General features: G+C 44.8%; 1 protein-coding gene across 5 annotated transcripts in view; it reads left to right on the plus strand.

Annotated features, from left to right (window-relative positions):
• The first annotated feature begins 3,848 nt into the window (after nucleotides 1-3,848).
• The window catches only part of LOC118384125 (potassium voltage-gated channel subfamily C member 1-like), a 104,667-nt gene continuing 85,633 nt past the window's right edge, over nucleotides 3,849-22,882 (plus strand). For all 5 annotated transcript variants that reach the window (XM_052518477.1, XM_052518476.1, XM_052518474.1 and 2 more), the window contains exon 1: nucleotides 3,849-4,466. In XM_052518477.1, coding sequence (XP_052374437.1) covers nucleotides 3,849-4,466 — 618 coding nt within the window. The remainder of the gene's footprint in view (nucleotides 4,467-22,882) is intronic.

The following is a 22,882-nucleotide window of genomic DNA, read 5'->3' on the forward strand; positions in this document are numbered from 1 at the left end:
TCGTCGACCCCCGTCTCTCGTCTCCTATTCTCATCTCCTACTCTTGTCTCTTTTCTTCATCTTCTCTCCTTCATCCCCCTCTGATCTGCAAGAGCAGGAATAGTGAAAGACGGTCCTCATGTAGGCTTTACTAGTGTGCTTCCCTTCATCCTCTCGTTACAGATCAGTGCAGATGAAGGAAGGAAGGAAGGGAGACTATTGAGATGCACCCCTCGTTGTACAAGGGCACTGCATAGCCTACTACAGTACACACACACACACACACACACACACACACACACACACACACACACACACACACACACACACACACACACACACACACACACACACACACACACACACACACACACACACACACACACACACACACACACTGACTCTGCAAACACAGCGACGATATGAATAGGGCTCTGCTTACATACTACAACTGCAGTGTATCAGCTATATGAAGAGTTGCAGTAAGGAGACCCTGTGCTTGTATGTGAAGGTGCTGTAATAGCTACACACCAACGACTACACCAAAGGAGGAATGTAGCCACATGATAAGCTAATCCAGTGTAATCAATGGCATTGCATCGCCGCAGTAAGGGTTAATACAGTATCATAAGAATGTACTCAATCGACGACACGGCACGTTAGCCTTGCACTGATCACAAGAGAGGGAGAGAAGAACAGAGGAGGGAAGAAAAGAGGAGAGAGAGGGGAGGGAGAGGAGAGTGAAGAGGAAGAGGGAGAGAGATGGGTGAGAAAGAGGGAGAGAGGGGAAGAGTGAGTGCGCGAGAGAGAGGAGAGCGAGAGAGAGGAGAGCGAGAGAGATGAGAGCGAGAGAGGAGAGCGAGAGAGAGAGAGAGGAGAGCGAGAGGAGTGCGAGAGAGAGAGGAGAGCGAGTGAGAGAGAGAGAGAGAGAGGAGAGCGAGAGAGAGGAGAGCGAGGAGAGCGAGAGAGAGAGGAGAGCGAGAGAGACGAGAGCGAGAGTAGAGCGAGAGAGAGATGAGAGAAAGAGGTAGAGAGAACAGGGTGCATTAACGGTCTGCAGTCTTTTCTCCCCATTTTGTGCAGCTCAGCAAATAATCGTTCTGCCTCTAGCTCTCCTCTCCCCCTCCTCGCGCTCTCCCTCTCTCTTTCCCACTCCACTCTCCCCTCTCTCCCATTGGATAAGCCTGAAACTTGGAGAGAGTGAGAGAAGGAGGGATGGAGAGAGAGAGAGAGAGAGAGACGGAGGGATGGAGAGAGAGAGAGAGAGAGAGAGACGGAGGGATGGAGAGAGAGAGAGATGGAGGGATGGAGAGAGAGAGAGAGAGACGGAGGGATGGAGAGAGAGAGAGAGAGACGGAGGGATGGAGAGAGAGAGAGAGACGGAGGGAGGAGGCGTGAAACGCTGTCATATTCATCTCACTCCTCTCTAATTGAAGAAAGTGTTTTAGTAAAATGGAAGGCAGGAGGACGGGAAGAGTGGGTCCATGCAGGGGGAGAGAAAGAGAGAGGGGGGCGAGAATAGAGAGGGACCCATTCGTTATGTAATATCACATTAAAACGTTACCTCTCCCCAATTCAACATTGCCCTACCGGTGTGTCTGTGTCACTATTCCTCACCTTGTCCACTACAGACCGAGCACTAACGATAACACAAGGTTTCTCATGCAGTGCCCCTTATGTCATGCTCCATCTCATCAGTGTCTAGTCAACTGCTGTCACTATAGTAACCTGCACCTCCTAACCTCCCCTCACCTGTCTCAGGTTCATTTGCTGTTGTCAACTAGCCTATAGAATTGGTGAATTGGCCTGTTAATCAGCTGTGGTTTCAGTCACTATTGGTGAATTGTTTCTCTAACTAGCCTGTAGGTTTAGGTGTATTTACAGTACCAGTCAAAAGTTTGGACACACCTACTCATTCAAGGGTTTCTTTATTTTTTACTATTTTCTACATTGTAGAATAATATGGAAGACATCACAACTATGAAATAACACATATGGAATCATGTAGTAACCCAAAAAGTGCCGAACAAATCAAAATATATTTTATATTTGAGATTCTTCAAAGTAGCCACCATTTGCCTTGATGACAGCTGTGCACACTCTTGACATTCCCTCAACCAGCTTCATGAGGTAGTCACCTGGAATGCATTTTAATTAACAGGTGTGCCTTGTTAAAAGTTCATTTGTGGAATTTAATTCCTTCTTAATGCGTTTGAGCCAATCGGTTGTGTTGTGACAAGGTAGGGGTGGTATACAGAACACAGCCCTATTAGGTAAAAGACCAAGTCCATATTATGGCAAGAACAGCTCAAATATGCAAAGAGAAATGACAGTCCATCATTACTTTAAGACATGAAGGTCAGTCAATCTGGAAGATTTCAAGAACGTTGAAAGTTTCTTCAAGTGCAGTGGCAAAAACCATCAGGCACTATGATGAAACTGGCTCTCATGGGGACCGCCACAGGAAGGGAAGACCCAGAGTTACCTCTGCTGCAGAGGATAAGTTCATTACAGTTACCAGCCTCAGAAATTGCAGCCCAAATAAATGCTTCACATAGTTCACATCGCAGACAAACCTCAACATAAACTGTTCAGAGGAGACCGCGTGAATCAGGCCTTCGTGGTCAAATTGCTGCAAAGAAACCACTACTAAAAGACACCAATAAGAAGAAAAGACTTGCTTAGGCCAAGAAACACGCTCAATGGACAGTAGACCGGTGAAAATCTGTCCTTTGGTCTGATGAGTCCTATTTTGACATTTTTGGTTCCAACCGCAAGTCTTTGTGAGACGCAGAGTAGGTGAACGAATGATCTCTGCATGTGTGGTTCCCACCGTGAAGCATGGAGGAAGAGGTGTGATGATGTGGCGGTGCTTTGCTGGAGACACTGTCGTGATTTATTTATAATTCAAGGCACACTTAACCAGCATGGCCACCACAGCATTCTGCAACAATACGCCATCCCATCTGGTTTGTGGGAGTATCATTTTGTTTTCAACAGGACAATGGCCCAATGCACCTCGAAGGCTGGGCGGCAGGCAGCCTAGTGGTTAGAGCGTTGGGCCAGTAACCGAAAGGTTACTGGATTGAATCCCTGAACTGACAAGGTAAAAATATGTTGTTCTGCCCATGAACATGACAGTTAACCCACTGTTCCCCAGTAGGCCATCATTGTAAATAAGAATTTGTTCTAAACTGAGTTGCCTAGTTAAAGAAAGTTTACATTTAAAAAATAATATTAAAAGGGGCTATTTTCCCAAGAAGGAGGGTGATGGAGTGCTGCATCAGAGGACCTGGCCTCCACAATCATCTGACCTCAACACAATTGAGATGATTTGAGATTAGTTGGACCACAGAGTGAAGGAAAGGCCTCCAACAAGTGCTCAGCATATGTGGGAACTCTTTCAAGACTGTTGGAAAAGGATTCCAGGTGAAGCTGGTTAAGAGTGTGCAAAGCTGTCATCAAGGCAAAGGGTTTTTCTTTATTTTTATTTTGAAGAATCTCTAGTATTTTGATTTATTTAACACTTGTTTGGTTACTACATGATTCCATATGTGCTATTTCATAGTTTTGATGTCTTCACTATTATTCTACAATGTAGAAAACAGTCAAAATAAAGAAAAACCCTTGAATGAGTAGGTGTGTCAACTTTTGGACTGGTACTGTATGTATGGGGCACAAATGGTCTATTTCTATTTCAAAGATTTGACCCTCATCTGTAGATTTGACCGTCATGTTCAAAATCAACACCATACTCAACCCTTTTCCACTCAATATTCGACCCCTCTCTATTTCCCTCTCCACAGACTCCTCCTCCTCCCCCCTCCCCTTGTGTTCTCTCTCTTTTCCTCTCCCTCCCCCTTTCCCCTATGCTCAGTTCAGTGTCAGTCTCCTCTTTCAAAGGACGCAAGGGTGGGAACAAGTCGCCCAACAAAGCATGTTACAGTGCAGACATGACTTGTCCGCCAGACAGCGAGAAAATCGTAATAAACTGCGGAGGGGTGCGACACGAGACTTACCGCAGCACCCTCAAAACTTTGCCCGGTACCCGCTTATCTTGGCTTACCGATCCGGACGCGTTTAGCAACTTCGACTATGACCCCAAAATCGACGAGTTCTTCTTCGACCGCCACCCCGGCACATTCACATTCATCCTCAACTACTACCGCACAGGCAAGCTTCACTGTCCCAACGATGTGTGCGGCCCATTGTTCGAGGAGGAGCTCGCCTTCTGGGGCATCGACGAGACGGACGTGGAGGCGTGCTGCTGGATGAACTACCGTCAACACAGGGATGCCGAAGAGGCGCTGGACAGCTTCGAGCAGCCCGAGCCAGAGGAGCCGGAAGATGACCTGGAGCTGACTGCGGACGGAGAGCTCAAGAGGCTGTGCCTGCATGAAGACGGGCGCAAGAGGAGCTGGTGGAGTGTGTGGCAACCCTATTTCTGGAATCTTTTTGAGGATCCATATTCTTCCAAGAATGCCAAGGTGAGTCCTCCTTCCAGCACGATACATGCTGTTGCGATGCTTGTATTGCGCTCTCTCTCTCTCGCGCGCGCGCTCTCTCTCTCACACTCGTTATGTCATTTCCTCTTTTAAAAAATGTTGCGGTCCCACAGAAGTCTATTGCAGGTGCACAGGAATGTTAAAGTATATTTAGAAGAGGGAGATACCGCTTAGCCTACTGCTTATTTAGGCTGTATATTCAATATCCCTGACCTATTTTATAATGGACGTCGTGTGTACAGACTGCAGTCAATGAAAGTTAGCTGCTATGTCCAAAGTTAATACGATGATGAGGGCGGGTGTGTTCATTGTGTTTCTGTCAGAATGACGGTGATGTTCGCTTTGATAGTGAAGGGAAATGAGTTCGAAGAAGAAGAAAACTGACTGTCATAAAACACCGGTTAGGGATTTCCAACAAGCAGCCAACTCGGACAAGTGCTGGTGTGCTTAGAAATTGTTACCGGTTGGAAATTGACTGTTGTGGGCCAGAGTGCGTTATTTTCTCTATTTTTGTATAAATGATTCTATGTAGCACCACAGTACGCTATTACAGTTGTGTGGGGAGACCCTCTCCCATGTACCTCGTTCCCTCTCACGCAGTCACTTGGTCGGTCCTCCATTCCTATACGCTTCTCACCTCGTCCCTCCATCCTTCTCCATTTTTACGCATTATTTCCCCGTTACCACTGCGTCTCGAGCGTACTGCATACCCCCCACCCCCCACGCACACACACGCGCGCGCACACACTTTCCCACGCTTGATTACATTGTCGTTCTTTGTGGACCTCTAGTGCCGACTCCGTCGTTGTCGTCGAGTGCATCACTCAATCTCGATTAGCGCATTGTCTCCTCGCGCACTCTCTCGTCTTCCACACTGTTCACTCCCCTGTTGCGCATCTCTCTCTTTCTCCTTGCCTTTCACTCTCTCCATTCCACGTTCACCCCTCTTGATCTCATCTTCTCTTCATTTATCTCCTCACATCAATAACCTTTTCGTTTTAACAAGCCTTCTCGTGCTGCGTCCCTCCCCAGTCTATAAGATACCTGCGTTTTGCGCACCCTGGCCGCGATTTTGTCGCATTTTAAGCAGCTAGTTTTGTAAACTACACTAGTGTCCACTTAGCTAACACAAGTCAAGTTAAAACGTAAATAAATGGATCATTAATGAATGGAACCATTGTCATGTTTGTGCCCACCACAGAAATGACTTCATTAACTCACCACTTTTCATTCTAATCTAGACCTAAACCTTTGACCATGCTCTCCTGCTGTTTAACCAACCTACCTGTTTAACCAACCTACCTGTTTAACCAACCTACCTGTTTGACCAACCTACCTGTTTGACCATCCTACCTGTTTAACCAATCTACCTGTTTGACCAACCTACCTGTTTGACCAACCTACCTGTTTGACCAACCTACCTGTTTGACCAACCTACCTGTTTGACCAACCTACCTGTTTGACCAACCTACCTGTTTGACCAACCTACCTGTTTGACCAACCTACCTGTTTGACCAACCTACCTGTTTGACCAACCTACCTGTTTGACCAACCTACCTGTTTGACCAATCTACCTGTTTGACCATCCTACCTGTTTGACCAACCTACCTGTTTGACCAACCTACCTGTTTGACCATCCTACCTGTTTAACCAATCTACCTGTTTGACCTACCTACCTGTTTGACCAACCTACCTGTTTGACCAACCTACCTGTTTAACCAATCTACCTGTTTGACCATCCTACCTGTTTGACCTACCTGTTTACCTACCTGTTTGACCAACCTACCTGTTTGACCAACCTACCTGTTTGACCAACCTACCTGTTTGACCAACCTACCTGTTTGACCATCCTACCTGTTTAACCAATCTACCTGTTTGACCATCCTACCTGTTTAACCAATCTACCTGTTTGACCAACCTACCTGTTTAACCAATCTACCTGTTTGACCATCCTACCTGTTTAACCAATCTACCTGTTTGACCAACCTACCTGTTTGACCAACCTACCTGTTTGACCAACCTACCTGTTTGACCATCCTACCTGTTTAACCAATCTACCTGTTTGACCTACCTACCTGTAACCATTGAACTTGTCCTTCCTGCCAATCAACATCTCCACCTTGTCTACCGCAGTCTCAATCTATACAAGTGAATTGTTATTTTAGGCTTAGTTAGTTTAGGGTTTTTGTTGCCAACCAACATTATGAATGAAAGCTTTCCTTGCCTCTATATGTTGATTGACCAATTGTCAACAGTTGCCTATCTCACTTTGCTTGTGGTGACATACACTAATGGAAAATTGTAAATGTGTACAGTAATTGAGTATTATCAACAGTAAAATACTTTAAAATGTTTCACTGCAGCACACTGTAAATTATGGGCATTGTGGGAAATGTTGTGAGATGGAAAAAATTGCTGTATTTAGAATGGCACTGTAATTCCAATATTTGTTGAGGATATATTTGTTGCACCCGTGAGTGAGAATGCCGTACCAATTTCACTTGTATGTAGTTATAGTGCCCCTTCAACTTAAAGTGTATAAGGGAGTGGCAGCAAGTCTTAAAACCCTAATGGTTGAGCAGTTTGCCATGTCCTGTAGTCACTGACAGTTTGGAAGCCTCTAGAAGTGCAAGTGATATAAAACACAAAATATTCATTAATATACTGTACTGTTTGTAAACACTTTCCCTAGCAGCCAAACTGCTTGCACCAATCCCTTGTTATTACAGTAAATGTAATTACAGTAAAATACTGTGAAATACAAACCCTTAAACTCGTTAAATTTTTTCATTCATTTACTCACTCCGATTACAGTAGCATTACCTTTTTTTACAGTAGCATTACCTTTTTTTAAAGTACAAGACAGTGAATTTTACGGTATTGTACTGTGTGTCATTACACAGTACTTACTTTGATACTGTGTACTGTAAAATTAAATACAACATTTCCCTTCGCCGCTGAGCGGCCTGTAAGCGACTGACACATTTACGGTAAGCCCTTTACAGTGTAGGCCTAGTCAGTGCAGTTGACATGCCAGCTATGAAGGTGACACACAGTAGCCCTATGTCACATATGGCCCTGTAGGTATGACGCCCCAGCGGTTGGTTATTCCCCTTCCATAAACATTCATCCCATCAACATGACAAACCATACAGCCCATTTATCTTCAGCATGGTGGCCTTTGTATTGAAGGCTACCCACTTTTTTTCCTTCCTTCGAGGTGATAAACTATCTGTGTGTGAAAACTATCTGTGTGTGAAAACAATCTGTGTGTGAAAACGGTGACATCAAAAGGGCTGCAACTGTGACAAATGAACAAAGACACATCTGCATGGGTATTCAGGTAGGACCACACATCTGCATGGGTATTCAGGTAGGACCACACATCTGCATGGGTATTCAGGTAGGACCACACATCTGCATGGGTATTCAGGTAGGACCACACATCTGCATGGGTATTCAGGTAGGACCACACATCTGCATGGGTATTCAGGTAGGACCACACATCTGCATGGGTATTCAGGTAGGACCACACATCTGCATGGGTATTCAGGTAGGACCACACATCTGCATGGGTATTCAGGTAGGACCACACATCTGCATGGGTATTCAGGTAGGACCACACATCTGCATGGGTATTCAGGTAGGACCACACATCTGCATGGGTATTCAGGTAGGACCACACATCTGCATGGGTATTCAGGTAGGACCACACATCTGCATGGGTATTCAGGTAGGACCACACATCTGCATGGGTATTCAGGTAGGACCACACACATCTGCATGGGTATTCAGGTAGGACCAGGTAGGACCACACATCTGCATGGGTATTCAGGTAGGACCACACATCTGCATGGGTATTCAGGTAGGACCACACATCTGCATGGGTATTCAGGTAGGACCACACATCTGCATGGGTATTCAGGTAGGACCACACATCTGCATGGGTATTCAGGTAGGACCACACATCTGCATGGGTATTCAGGTAGGACCACACATCTGCAGGACCACACATCTGCATGGGTATTCAGGTAGGACCACACATCTGCATGAGTATTCAGGTAGGACCACACATCTGCATGGGTATTCAGGTAGGACCACACATCTGCATGGGTATTCAGGTAGGACCACACATCTGCATGAGTATTCAGGTAGGACCACACATCTGCATGGGTATTCCGGTAGGACCACACATCTGCGGAGATGAGAGAGCATTCATAACCAGGAACTGTTGGCTGAAATGTGTCGACTGCTGAGGATGTGCAGGCCAGGCCTGTAACGTTACCTGTTACAACGGCTCACTTGTGGACACCTGCACCCAAACACAAATTAACACCTTCACGCAGGTAACACTGAACGCATGTGGTTCCCTTGGCAACAGGATGTATGCTATGCTGTATTCTGGCCCAGGCTACAGTAGGCTATTACAGGTATAGGCTTGACATATAAATATAACTAGTAGAACCAAGGTCGTTCCATAGAGAACACACAGACCTATTTAAGGTGTAAGGTGTCAAGAGAAGGCAACTGAGGGGTTCCGCTCTTGATTAAAAATGGGAAAATCATCAATGGTCTGTATAGGGCTGATGTCTTCAGTTTAAGCCTGAGATCTTCGTACATGGAGTGACGTTAGAATATTCACGGTCACACAACAGGCGTAATTTATGCCAGAAGTTGTCCTGCGGGGGGCGGCTATAGCTCCTTGTCCGTCTAAACGCAAGTCCTTGGTAGAATGGACATTCTAATCTATCCAATGGGGTGGGTATTTTGAGTTGTGTATCTGTTCTACAAAGTCTAACTCTATGAGATGAACTTACCTGATGTTCTCTTCCTGGTGTAGTGGCCCTCTACCTGACCTCCAAGGATGCTGTCTTCATGGGAACACAATACTGCAGGCTTTTGTTTCCCGGAGGTTCGTTTTAGAGGGTGCAACGGGCTTAGAGTCAGAGTTTACGTCCTAAAAGGCAACCTATTCCCTATAAGAGTGTACTTCTTTTGGCCAGAGTCCTATTGACCCTGGACAAAAGTAGTGCACTATCGGGAATAGGGTGCCATCTGGGACGTAAACAGTGTGGCAGGTCCAGGTATAGAAGTTGCCCTCAGAAGCAGATCTGGGATCAGTTTACTATCCTCCAATCCTAACCTTACCCAATAGGAGGAGGGAATGCAGATATAACCTTAGATCAGTGTCTAGGGCCAATGTCACCCTACCCCAGAGAGAAATTACAGCTAGGTCTCTTCCCAGGCTTACTCAGCAGGTAGAGTTGCCAAGATAACCCTCCTGGTTTGGGCGTTTCTCATTTATCCCCTCCGACTATAAAGTGAAGTTATTTCAGCTGATTTTTCGAATGCTTGAGTGAAATGAATAAATGTAATCGATGTAAGTAGCCCTGATGTAAAATTACTTTTATAATTACTTAAAATGAGTTTTTTTTTTGTCATGGCAGACAGCAGAGGGTAAATACTGGATCGACCTATTGCTGATCAGTGCCCCTCTACTCTATCATCCAAAAAAAACTATCTGGGGGGCTACTCATAGAAGTATGTACATTTATTGGGGCTAGTACTACTACTTTCACAGATGAGGGAGTTTACAGTGTGATGTGCATGGAGAAGATTCCTAGTAAGCTGAAATAACCACCCCATGATTGAGCATCCTGTAGGCTACAATGCTATATCCTTACTGTGGGCTGATCCAAAACATGCTGATGCTTCTGAATTGACTTTTGCTTCGCACCGCAGGGTTGATTAGTAACATAGTGTAAAACAAGGGTAAGGTTTATAGCTTAAAACCAGTGGTGTAAAGTAACTTAAGTAAAAAATACTTTGAAGTATTTTGTACTTTACTTTACTATATATATATATATTTTGGACAACTTTTACTCCATTACATTCCTAAAGAGAAAATATATATTTTTACTCCCATACATTTTCTCTGACATACAAAAGTACTTGTTACATTTCGAATGCTCAGGCAGATCAGCAATATGGTCAAATTCATGCACCTTATCAACATAACGCATTGTCACCCCTGCTGCCATTGATGATCTGGTGGACTAAACACAAATACTGCATTTTTAAATGATGTCTGAGGCTTGGAGTGTGCCCCTGGCTGTTCGTACTTGTACTTTTGTCATACTCTTTTACTCAGGTATGACAATCGAGTATTTTTTTCACCACTGTACCTAAGTACATTTTAAAATCAAATACTTTTAGACTTTTACTCAAGTAATATTTTACTGGATTACTTTTACATGTACTTGAGTCATTTTCTATTAAGGGCATCTTTACTTTTACTCAAGTATGACAATCTAGTACTTTTTTCCACCACTGTTTATAACACAACAGAAGTAAACCAATCAAAGATGACTTTGTGTTGTTTGGGATGGTGACATTTTGAACTTCATATTACAAGACATTGTGAAGAGAATAAAGAGGGTTAGCCCAAGTGGGACGTGACTTTACACCACCACACACTTTGGAGGGAAGCGGAAGCACACAGTCACCTGTGCCAATATGATTCATCCACCTGGTAGTGGCTGTACTAAATGTAACTATAGCAGGGTCGCTACCACAATAAACCTCTTTCTCTCCTCCTCTCTCTTGCTCCCCCTCCTCGTGCTTAATTGTCTCTAAAAATCCATATCCATTTACGGAGACAAAGCTGTGCCGTGACCCCGATTATTGTGTGTTAAAAGAGCATTTTCTGTCGACTGGGGACATCAAGACAGCGTATTGCCCGGGCTGCGTCTGTATGACTGGTCTCTGGTTTGGCCTGGTTGAAGAGACTGCATGCAGGGGAAAAAGCATTCGAATCCCGTTCATAGCCCTAAATATCTCAGATAAACCACCCTCTCTGTCCTCCTACTGTCATTCAGTGACTGGATGTTGTAGATGCTTGTGTTGCTGTCTCTTTCAGGCTTCCTTTGTAACAGAGATGTTAACAGAGCCGGGAATTAATGACTGAAGAATGAAAGCATGGTGAATCCTTGGTTTCAAGTGGAGTGAAATCTAGCCGAAAGGCGTGGTTTGCGGGTTATTAAATTAGTGAGTGCAAAAGTGACCTTGCCTGCATATTCCTAAAAGTGTTGAGTATAGTAAGATACCAGGGACTTAATTTATCAAAAGTGCACAAAACTACTCTAAACCTTGCGCGCGCCAGTATTCCCACTAAGGATGGTATTTATATATATTTTTTTTACTTGATGGGAAAGTGTGCATACTGTATCTACACGCTAATCTCAGACCATGCATATGCACACCTAGTGGTTGATCAACTGTATTGCAAGCAAAAAAAAATATATTTTTTTTTTTGGGGGGTCGAGGTGTTTGATGCAGGGGAATTATAATAATGGTTGGCTCATAAAAGCATTCAAACCTAGGCCTAATGATGAAACAGATGCATTTCCTGTTACTAAGATCATATAGCAGCAAGTCACCTAATGTTTATTTTACTAGTATTATATAGGCCTGAATCATAATTATATTGCAGGGCATGTCTCTCTCTTTCTGAAATGACTGGTTTATACCCGCTACACAACAAATATTCATCTTCTATTTAGTCATCGTTATTAGTAAGTAGACCGTGGGCCTATGACAGTCTTAGTAGGCTACAGTAGTGTTGTGCGATAGGAGCGCAAACGTATTAAATATAAAAAACTGATATAACTTATTTACATAAGTATTCAGACCCTTTGTTATAAGACTCGAAATTGAGCTCAGGTGCGTCCTGTTTCCGTTGATAATTCTTGAGATGTTTCTACAGTTTAATTGGGAGTCCACCTGTGGTCATTTCAATTGATTGGACATGAGGTGCTTCAACAAAGTACTGAGTAATGGGTCTGAATACTTATGTAAATGTGATAATTCTGTTTTTTATTTAAACTACCTTTGTAAAAAAAATCTCAACCTGTTTTTGCTTTGTCATTATGGGGTATTGTGTGTAGATTGATGAGGGGAAAAAACGATGTAATCCATTTTAGAATAAGGCTGTAACGTAACAACATGTGGATCAAGTCCAGGGGTATGAATACTTTCCGAACGGTGTGTTTGATAAATCCCAATCATTTGTTGCACATGCAAATTGGTTGATAAATGAGGCCCCTGACGTGTTTGTAACACAATACATGTTGTGGTCCTATATGGCTCAGTTGGTTAAAAGCAACGCTAGGATTGGAGTTTCAAATCCCGGCGCCACCCATGCGTAAAATGTGTGCACACTTGACTGTAAATCGCTTTGGATAATAAACGTCTGTATTATGTTATTATATGTTCTGAAAATGAATTAAATAAAGGAAAACGGTGTGGAACGTAGAGGACAAAGGGGCTCAAGCACAGCATTGATTAGGCTATAAAATTGACTACAGAGTCCCCGATTCGGTTTGATAGTGAGAAACAGCATATTGGTTGGGGGTGGCTTATTCTTTGCACAGCGGGTGAATGTCGTCATCGCTCTGCGGCGCCGACAGTGTATCCCTCAACTCTTTATCATATAGAACACACGACTTGTTTTATTATCACGGATGCAGGGCTGTGCGCTGGGTGGCTTATTTTCACCTTCTAGCCCACCGGAGCCCTCTCCCCCCTCTCCTACTCTCTCTCTCTCGTTGTGCTATAGCGTAGCACTGCGGTGCTGATAGTAGCTGACTTCGCGCCGATTTCTGCTGCAGCGCAGCACACGAAGCAGCGGTCTAAAAGGAGAGAAAAGGGAGAGGGGGAGGCGGAGAGATCGGGGGCTGTTTGTGCTAGCCCTTTTAAGACTTCGATCGAGAGTAAAAGCACTACAACTATTGTATGGGGTCGCTTTTCCCCTCTTTCGCGTATTTGTTTTTTGCTTAGCCTTGCAATCTTGGATGTGCGTATCCGCTTATTGATTAATCCATATGTCTCCGTGGCTGTCTCCACCAAATGGTGTTATTTGCAAAGCGAAGCCCCCACTTTACGCAACGAGTTGAGCTGCCCCCACACACACACACAGACACTGAGAGAGGGGAGGGGGGTAATGCGGGTAAACGATAGCCGAGTACCCGCTGTTAGTGGCGATACCTGTCAAGCTCTAGAATGGCTGACTTAGTCTCCTCTTTCACATCATGCCCGTAGAGGTTACCTCCTTTCGTGTACTACGCTTGCGCTGTTTAGTCAGTTTGAAGTATTCTGTCGTGTGTGTGTGTGTGTGTGTGTGTGTGTGTGTGTGTGTGTGTGTGTGTGTGTGTGTGTGTGTGTGTGTGTGTGTGTGTGTGCGCGCGCAGACTGACGGGCGTTCAATATCACACCTCTAGAGAGAAATTAACCCTCGTCCACCTTGTAAACTTCCCGAACGACCCTGGTCCAGTTTCACTCTTGTTACAATTACGACACACACACACACACACACTGTGCTTTTGAGAATGTGCTGCTACAGAGGTTACCCCAGATATCAGAGCGAGCGCTTGATATTTGATGACATGTCAGGAAAAGAAATCTGTTTAACCTCTGTGTGATCCAGCTCTGTTCATGTCACGCGCATCCTCACGCCTCTTGGCTGAAGACACGGTCGGTAGGATCATAGCTATGTTCCCCTCCCAGATATACCTTGCGCTCGTGAGGAAAAATACATAACATAACAAAAGAAAAAGTAAATGACTCTCTTTAGTACTAGGCCTAACATACAGCGGAGCTGCGCATATACCTGCTTGTTTGGTGTCACACTTTTGCCCCCAGCCCCAGTTAACACACCTGACTCCAATAATCAACAAATCATGATTTCCAGTTTCTAATGCAATTAGTTTAATCAGCTGTGTTTGCGAAGGATGGAGAAAAAGTTTGGCACAACACAGACCCCTGCGGCCTGGCTTTTTCATCCCTGCTCCAGTACCGGACAGCTCCACCCACACCTTCTGTATTTCAGCACTGGACAGCGATAGTCTGTTGGCCTATTTCAGCACTAGACAGCGCCTAGACCTCTCCATTTGACTACTTTACTCATCTTTCTACTCGTGTGAACTAAAGTATCTGACTACATAATGGCTGCTCTTGCAATCTATTATGTTACAGCAATGCGACCAGACAAGTCGGTGTCACTTATAGCCTAGGTCTACTCAGTGTGTCGATTGTCGAGGACGCGTTTAGGTCACTGAGTTATATCATTCAGTTCACGCTGCCGGTCTCGAACACTTGTTCGAACTTCTCTGACTGACTCAACTCTCCCAGGTCTCATTGTCTCCGTAAGACACGTCGATGAGGATCAGGGGAGCATCTCAGCAAAGTTTATTCTCGAAACATATTGATCACTTCGTGTTATCCAACTCCAGTCCTCGAGTATCCCCAACAAACTATTAGCCTAAAATAAACAGTGTAGTCTATTATACGTTTAGGGGCATCCGTTTTCCTAATGTTAATGGGCACACCCCCGGAAACTATCCATAGTGTAAAAAAAATAGCTAGCCTACTGCATGGCACATGCACAATACTATTCACCCAGGAATCAGCTCATTGGTGACGTGGCCGTAGAGATCAAGAGCAAACACGTATTTGATGACTTTGATGTGACCTGTTCCACTTTTTCTTTTATTTTTTTAAAATGTGGCTAAATCATTCTTGTCTCGGTGTGTCGGTTGTCTCTTTCTCTCCCCAGGTGTTTGTAAACAATCTGTGAATAGGGGACCCGGGTGCCGAAAATAAACCGGCGTGTGTGAACTAGATTCCTTTGTACTGTATACGTCAAATGTGTGTCGTGCGCACTCCGACAGACTTACTCGCGCGCATGCTCGTGCCGGAAGGGATCTCACCTTTCTCCCGTCGGCAGTTGTATTTATCGCCAGTACTCTGTGGAGGCATTGACCACTGGGAAACCTTTCATTCCCAGGCCGTATTGGTCTGTCTGTGGCCGATTTAAATGCTGCTTCTGCTGCGGATTGCCTTTTCTGTGTTGTTCTTTAGTAAATGTAATGGGACACGCATGTGACAGAGTCGCCTATTTTGAGGCTTGTTGACATTGCGTTAAAAAAACACGATCTCAAATTTCCTTGGGCATACAAATGTTGCACTCCACTCCTTTTACACCACCTTGCCGTTTTTCTGCTAAGGTTTCTGTTTGGCTGGATCCTATTTGTGATTCTGTCCCTCTACCGCCCCCCCCCTCCTCTTCTACCTCTAAATATAGATAGAAAAAGGGGAGATGGGCTGCATCTTTCCTCCTCTTTCCCATACTGACACGCACACCCCTCTTCCCCATACTGACACGCACACCTCCCCCGGTGGTTTTCGCTGGACGTTACTGCACCTCCGTTGCACATTCCCATGCAGCAGAGTGCTTTGCAGAAGCAACCGGCCACCGTGTGCATCAAAACCGCCCGTGGTTCTCTCCCCTTTCTCTTTTCTTTTATCGATGTGCGTGCTGCCCGCCCTCAGCGGCCGGTTACTTGGCTTCCCTTACACAGCGCTGGCTGGTTTGCAGCGTGTACCCCAGCCAGATTGTTTTCGCCCTTGTCGTCGTCGATTGTACCTGCTCGGAGTGTTTCGTGTGAATTGCATCCACTGCGGTGGCAGTGGGGCCCCTCCGCGGGGAGAGATGCGACAAACGTCGGGGGAACGGAAAGCTTTCAGCGCCGGTGTTCTCACATAGGGCCCAATCAAGGGGGCTTTTGAAAAAAAAAATCGTTATTTGAGGGAACACTAATTCATTTAACAGTTTTTTTTACATGCATGGTAGGTCATCTACCTACTGGTCACTTTATGTGTAACCTGTTTTTGAAGTAATCCAATAAAAAAAATATATATATATATATTATGATTATTTACAGGCAAAATGCAGACCATTGACTGTAGGTTTATGTTTGAGGTAGGAATCATATAGGGTTTTGGCCCTGTGTTTCCCATAACAAGATTCTGTTGTATAGAGAACAGGCTATGGTGCTGCACCACAAAACTTAGATTTTTTTCTCCTCCAGAATTGAGTAGCGGCAGGGACCACCTCCTATAGCCTTTCTCACACACACACACACACACACACACACACACACACACACACACACACACACACACACACACACACACACACACACACACACACACACACACACACACACACACACACACACACACACTTTCTATCTGTGTCAATCCTTGCATCATATACATATGTACCTCCCCTTATGTACATCCTGTTCCTCAGTGTCCTTTCAGTTCATAGAGGACTGTCCCCATTCAAATACTTTGAACATGCATACTTCCATCCTTCTTTCAGTTAGTCAGAGACTGGCCCTGTTCAAATATTTAACATTTGTATCCTTCCTTCCATCCATCCTTCCTTCAGTAAGTCAGTATCTGGTCCCGTTCAAAAACTCTCAACATGCATCCTTTCTTCCTTCGTTCAGTTAGTCAGGGACTGGCTCCATTCTTAAACTTTAAACATGCACCCTTCTGTCCAATCATGCACATCAGTAATAACCCCGAGAAACAGCTGAAAGGAAGGAGGCAGTCTGAAAGTATTGGAACCGTGCCCTGGAGTCAATGTCATGATAGCCGCGCTAGCCCACTGAGCTAAAGACTTGGCGTTTGCCTCTGGGAGCGAACACAAGTCTCCAAGTCCCAGGCAAGGTGACTTGTGTCACGAGAGTTTAGTTTGGCAAAATACCACCTCTCCATTCACCTGCTAGGGGACAGACAGAGGAGAGCAGAGAGCCACAGGGTGCTGCAGTGCAGCTGGATCTTCCCACTGAGCACACACTGGATGAATCAAAGTTGTTTGAACGTCATTTGTCAATTCATCGTGACGTATGTCTCACGTTAATTCCACATTGGATTTGAAAAAAAGTCATCAACCAGTAGTGTTTTCATCTCATTTCAACCAGTGTTGTAAAACATTGAAATGAAGGTCAACTTCAACTTAAATACATTGACTTAACATGACTAACAGGTTGTTACATCAATCTAATATCAACATAATTAGAACTGTATACGTTGAAATTGCGTTGACAATTCCACATAGAAATGTATTCAATATATTGGGGTGGTTGAAACAATGTTGAATTTCATATTTGATAAAGACTTATGTTATTTGACCTTGTTTCAATGTTGATAGTAAAATGGTTTGTTTGAATCAACGTCATCGTTTCAATATTATGCCATCAGCCAAAATAGAGGTGTAATTGAAATAAAAACGTGATGCCGCCGTCCAACGATTCCTGCCCGAACAGTGACTCCTACTGGTGCATGAGGGTTAAATGCATTTCAATGAGAACAAGTATACCATCTGAATGCCTACCTCTATGAACCCTACTTAGCTTTGGCAACAAGCTGCGTTCGATTCAGCTGAGGTGTCATGTTAACACATATAGACATGGATTAGCTTCCATACTCGCTTTGCGTAGACGACCTGAATAACATAGAATAGTTGAAGGTAACTCCTCGAACCTTTCTGAGGTTGGGTTTACGTAGGATACATTAACATCTGATTTGCCCAAAGGACACCGTCATTTTAAATACATATACATATTTCAGAAGACGTTTTACCCCCCATTTCAATGTTTACAAACGCTTGTTGAAACGAGATGAAAACAGCACCAGTTGATGACTTTTTTTTTCTTCAAATCTAACGTATTTTCCATGTTGATGCGATATCACAATTCGTTGACACATTACGTTGGAACAATGTTGATTCAACCAGTGTGTGCTCAGTGGGTTGGCTCTGGTCACTTTGTGTGCTTAAACAGCTGATTTATGATCAGATCTCACCGGAACCAGTTAGAGCAAAACATTATTAGAAGTGGCCCGGGATCAGTTGAGTTATAAATGTAAAGCATAAAAGATAAGCCACAATAAGTTGTTACAAAAGGATTTCAGGTGAAGGGTCAAGCCAGTCATACAGGCTAGCTAAGGTAATAGTGCTAGAGTTATAGCTTGTTAGAGAGACACTCAAACGACCTCTGAATTAACTTGATCCATTATACTGCAACGTGAGATGATATGTTGTAGTGTTTGACCTGATTTTTTTTTTAAACACCTCGGACAGCAACATTTGTCACATAAAAGGCAGTTTGGGCGTTTTTTAATGTGTGCAAATGTTTTGTTTTTGTTCCTTCTATACTGCCTTTAATTCTAGTCATAGGAACCATTATAGAGATTGTTTTTCAATGAAAAGCACATTATCAATTCAATTGTATTATTATCGAAAGGAGAGGTAGCAGTCAGGGCGTGTGTTCATGTGACACAGGGCTTGTGTCCCGCTGGTCTACATCCCCTGGGGGAAGGGGTTAGAGGTAGGGTTGGGAGGGTGCCTTTCCTGTTGACCCTGAGGGAAAACTCTTTCCCCTTGTGTAAAAATGGCTAATTTGGCACAGGACAGAGGGTGAAAAAACCCAACACTTAAACACCCCTTTTCCTTCTCCTCTTTCTCTTCTCTTTTCCTCTCCCCTCCTCCACTTCCCTTCCCCTCCCCTCTTCCCCTCCCCTCTTCCCGAACCAGTCTTCCCCTCTACCACTCAGTTCCCCATTTTCCCCCTCTTCCATTCTTTTCTTGCTCTCCTCTCCTCCCCTTTTCGCCCATCCTCCACTCTCGCCTTCCCCTCTTCTCCTTCTGGTTATAGGATGGTGGGATGATTCTCATCCTCCGGAGAGAGAGAACTGGAAGCTTTTGGAGATTTGTGGGATTTGTCAGGCAGATGTCAAATTCTCCTTACGTACTTATGGCCCTGTATTAGCCTCTTCAAATAGCCCTACAGGGCCCAGTTCAATCGAAACTGCTAACCAGGTTTCCGCGGTCAAGCAATGATGTGGCAAGAATACTTGAATTGTATATGTGTATTGATACACTCAATAAAACCATGTTTAGGCCTACATTAGAAACACAATCAATCTTTAGAACGTATCAATGAACGTCAATAGGCCATATGAAACACAACTGTCCCCCATTTACCACAAAATGGTGGAAAGTATTACCCCAGTTTCCCCTATACAATGTAAAGCACCTTGAGTTTGAGGAAACTGTTGTGTAATCTGTACTGTAAACACAAACCATGACCATTATAATGCAGCTGTCATTTCCCAGAAGTGTACCATGTGAGGTGCTGCTGAAAAGGCCAGGCCTTGCATCCTTGATGAGTATTTATGGATCAGTGGAGATAAGTGAATGGCATTTGGATTACCAGTGGAGAAATTACACAGGAGTAGAGAATAGTTATTGTGGCCAAGCCCTTTGGCTGTGAGGCACACCTAGTCGAATCGAACATTGCCTAAGGCACAATGAATTGACAAGTAATACATTGCACACACACACACACACACACACACACACACACACACACACACACACACACACACACACACACACACACACACACACACACACACACACACACACACACACACACACACACACACACACACACACACACACACGCACACAAGTGGTGGTTTATAGCATACAGCAATTCCCTTGCACACTGTTTCTCACCCAACCTGCTCCGGATTCTCTCTCCCACAAGATTTCATTTTTGAACAGGGCAGGAGAAACTGATCTGAGGGAGGGAAAGAGAGAGAGAGAGAGAGAAAGGAAAGATGGAGACATCCTGTCTTTAAAACAGAACACAGACACACACACACACCACACACGTTATAAACCTCTCCGTCAATCTCTGTGCACCACGTCGATAACGTGATGATTTCCGTAAACCCTCTGTGTGTTCACGATATTGAAATCCCTTGTGGCACTTTCCAGGCAAGAACAGAGTGTATCGATATGTGTGCATGTATGTGTGAAGATGTGTGTGTTTGTATGTGAGAGTGTGTGTGTGTGTGTGCGTGCGCGTGCGCACTGCAGAGAAGAGGTCTGTGAGAGGAGGGAGACTCATGAAATGATGATGACGGTAATGCTGCAGAGCTCCGTATAGGGGAGGGAGAATGCGAGAGAGGGGGGTGGGGGGGGGGGGGAGAGAGGCTGGCGGGAAGGAGGAAGAGAGAAAGATGCGGCGGAGCAAGAAGGAAGAGGAGGAGGCGGCGAGGGGCTGACGCTGCCTGGTAATGAAAGAGGGATGATTTGAGAGAGGAATGAAGGAGAGAGTAGCAATGGAGGGACGATCCTGAGCTTAGCAGTATCAAAGCACCTCAGGCCACAAACTTCTGGGGAAAAAGCCTACACGTGCAGAATTAAGGTGAATCGACAGACAGGGATACAAGACAGGACAGAAAGAAGTAGAGAGAGAGAGAGAGAGAGATAGATTTGCCAAGAGCGATGGAAACAGATGAATCGCAAAGTTCTGCATTTTAATATCTCTCTTGCTCCCTCTCTTTCTCTGTCAAAGTGTGAAGTGTGGGTACATTTACCAGCCAACCCAGTCAATCTCTGGGTGGCACTGTCTCTGACAGTTTGGACACAGTTGGCCTGTGTGTGTGTGTGTGTGTGTTGTATTTAATGATGGAGAAGATTCCAGTGTGTCTTTGTGGAATAGCGGCTGCTCCGCTCTCTGCTGACTGTTCCTGTACAAATACCGACGCTATGACTCAGTGCCCAGATCCTGTGTGTGTTCATTCTCTAGGACAATTATGCTTTTCCCCCATGCAGTGTGTGTACTTTACTACAGAACATATGTGTGTGGAGTGGTTGATCAAGTGTTTGAGATGAGAGAGAGAGACAAAATAAGGGAGAAAACTGTAAAATACTGAGTGATGTGAGGGCACAGAGAGAGAAGAGAGACTGACAGAGGGAGGGAGAGCAGGAGAGGAGAGGCACATTTGCAAGGACAAACATGCATAGTGCACTGCAGTGATCAGGATTGAATACTAAGCAGAAAAAATGCAATGCCTTCTCTTTTCCTGGTTTCACCTCAATGGACAGGGTGTGTGTGTGTGTGTGTCCTGGCCAGAGAGAGAGGGAGTGTGTGTGTGGGTGTCTGAGTCCGTCTGCATGTGTGTGTGTGAGAGTAAGACCAGTTGGTGTGTGTGTGTGTGTATTCCTGTGTGTTTATGGCTTCCTATTGCACTTACTGTACTTTCCACAGTCTAATCCACTGGAATACAATGTACACGATAAGCACTCTCCAAGATTTAGGGGTTAGTGCTCTATTTACCTGAAGCTAACATTACCCTCTATACTGCACTGTTCTTCAAGAGTTTAGCTACCTGAGGCTAACATTACTTCACTGTTCCACTTTGTTTTCAATAGAATTCCTCTGGTGTTCCCGTCCCTCCGTCCTTCCAAACCTCCATCTTTAAAATGTCCTAATTTCCATGATTATTCCCAAGGCTGCTGGGCTTTTTCTGTTCCCAGTCCCACGTGGGAGCATCTCCCTTCTCTTTCGGTCCTTCTCTTTCGGTCCTTCTCTTTCGGTCCTTCTCTTTCGGTCCTTCTCTTTCGGTCCTTCTCTTTCGGTCCTTCTCTTTCTGTCCTTCTCTTTCGGTCCTTCTCTTTCTGTCCTTCTCTTTCTGTCCTTCTCTTTCTGTCCTTCTCTTTCTGTCCTTCTCTTTCGGTCCTTCTCTTTCGGTCCTTCTCTTTCTGTCCTTCTCTTTCGGTCCTTCTCTTTCGGTCCTTCTCTTTCTGTCTTTCTCGCTCTCTTTCTTCATTTGTCTGCTCTTCCTCTTCGCTCCCTCGTCATCCTCCTGCCCTTTCTTCTTATTCTCTCTTTCTTTCTGTCTGTCTTCATCTCCCTATCTGTCACTCAGACTCTCTCTCCCAGTGGAAACGCGAGTCCACTTCTCAGGGCTCATAATGTTCCCTCCTTAGGGACGACAGGAAGTAATGTCCACTCGGGTGCTAAGACGTCTCCACTGACTTCTCTCCAGGAATGAAGTCCTTTTAGGACACAGGGACACTCAGACCCAACGGGATATGTGAGAGTTCATTCCACTCTTTGGTAGCATCAATGCACACTCCTCGGGGCATGGGGATGTTCCCTCTCCCTATGTAGGGTACACTTTAGTCCCTGGTTAGTGAGGACTGAGCAGTAGTGTCATTACTTTTGAATGAGCTGGTTATATAAAAAATGGCCTGGATGCGTGGGACTGTCTCAACATCTATATGTCTCAATGGGCATGGGCAAAACACAGTATATGGATCAGGGAGGGAGGCAGAAAGAGAATGGGGTGGGGGGGAGAAGAGAGAGGCGGGAGGGAGAGAGAGAGAGAGGTAGAACAGAGAGGGGGATAAAAGAGAGAGATGGAAGAGAGAGAGTGGGAAGAGGGTTTGCTTGGATGGTTCGAAATGAACAGAATGGGGACCAGGAGGAAAATGTGGTAGGGTCAAGATTTTTCAATTTCATTCAAGAGGAGGGTTTAGTATTTTTTTTAAAGAGATCTAGTCCAGGGGAGGGGCATGCAATTTGTAATTGATGAAATGTCAATATTTCTCAGTGTTTTAGAATTAGTTGCGTAGCAGGCTTTTATCGATATGTGCCTGATGCCGCCCCGAATCTCTGACTCTTCGCTGG

Source organism: Oncorhynchus keta, chromosome 5 (genome assembly GCF_023373465.1).
Source record: "Oncorhynchus keta strain PuntledgeMale-10-30-2019 chromosome 5, Oket_V2, whole genome shotgun sequence".
Lineage (NCBI taxonomy): Eukaryota > Metazoa > Chordata > Actinopteri > Salmoniformes > Salmonidae > Oncorhynchus > Oncorhynchus keta.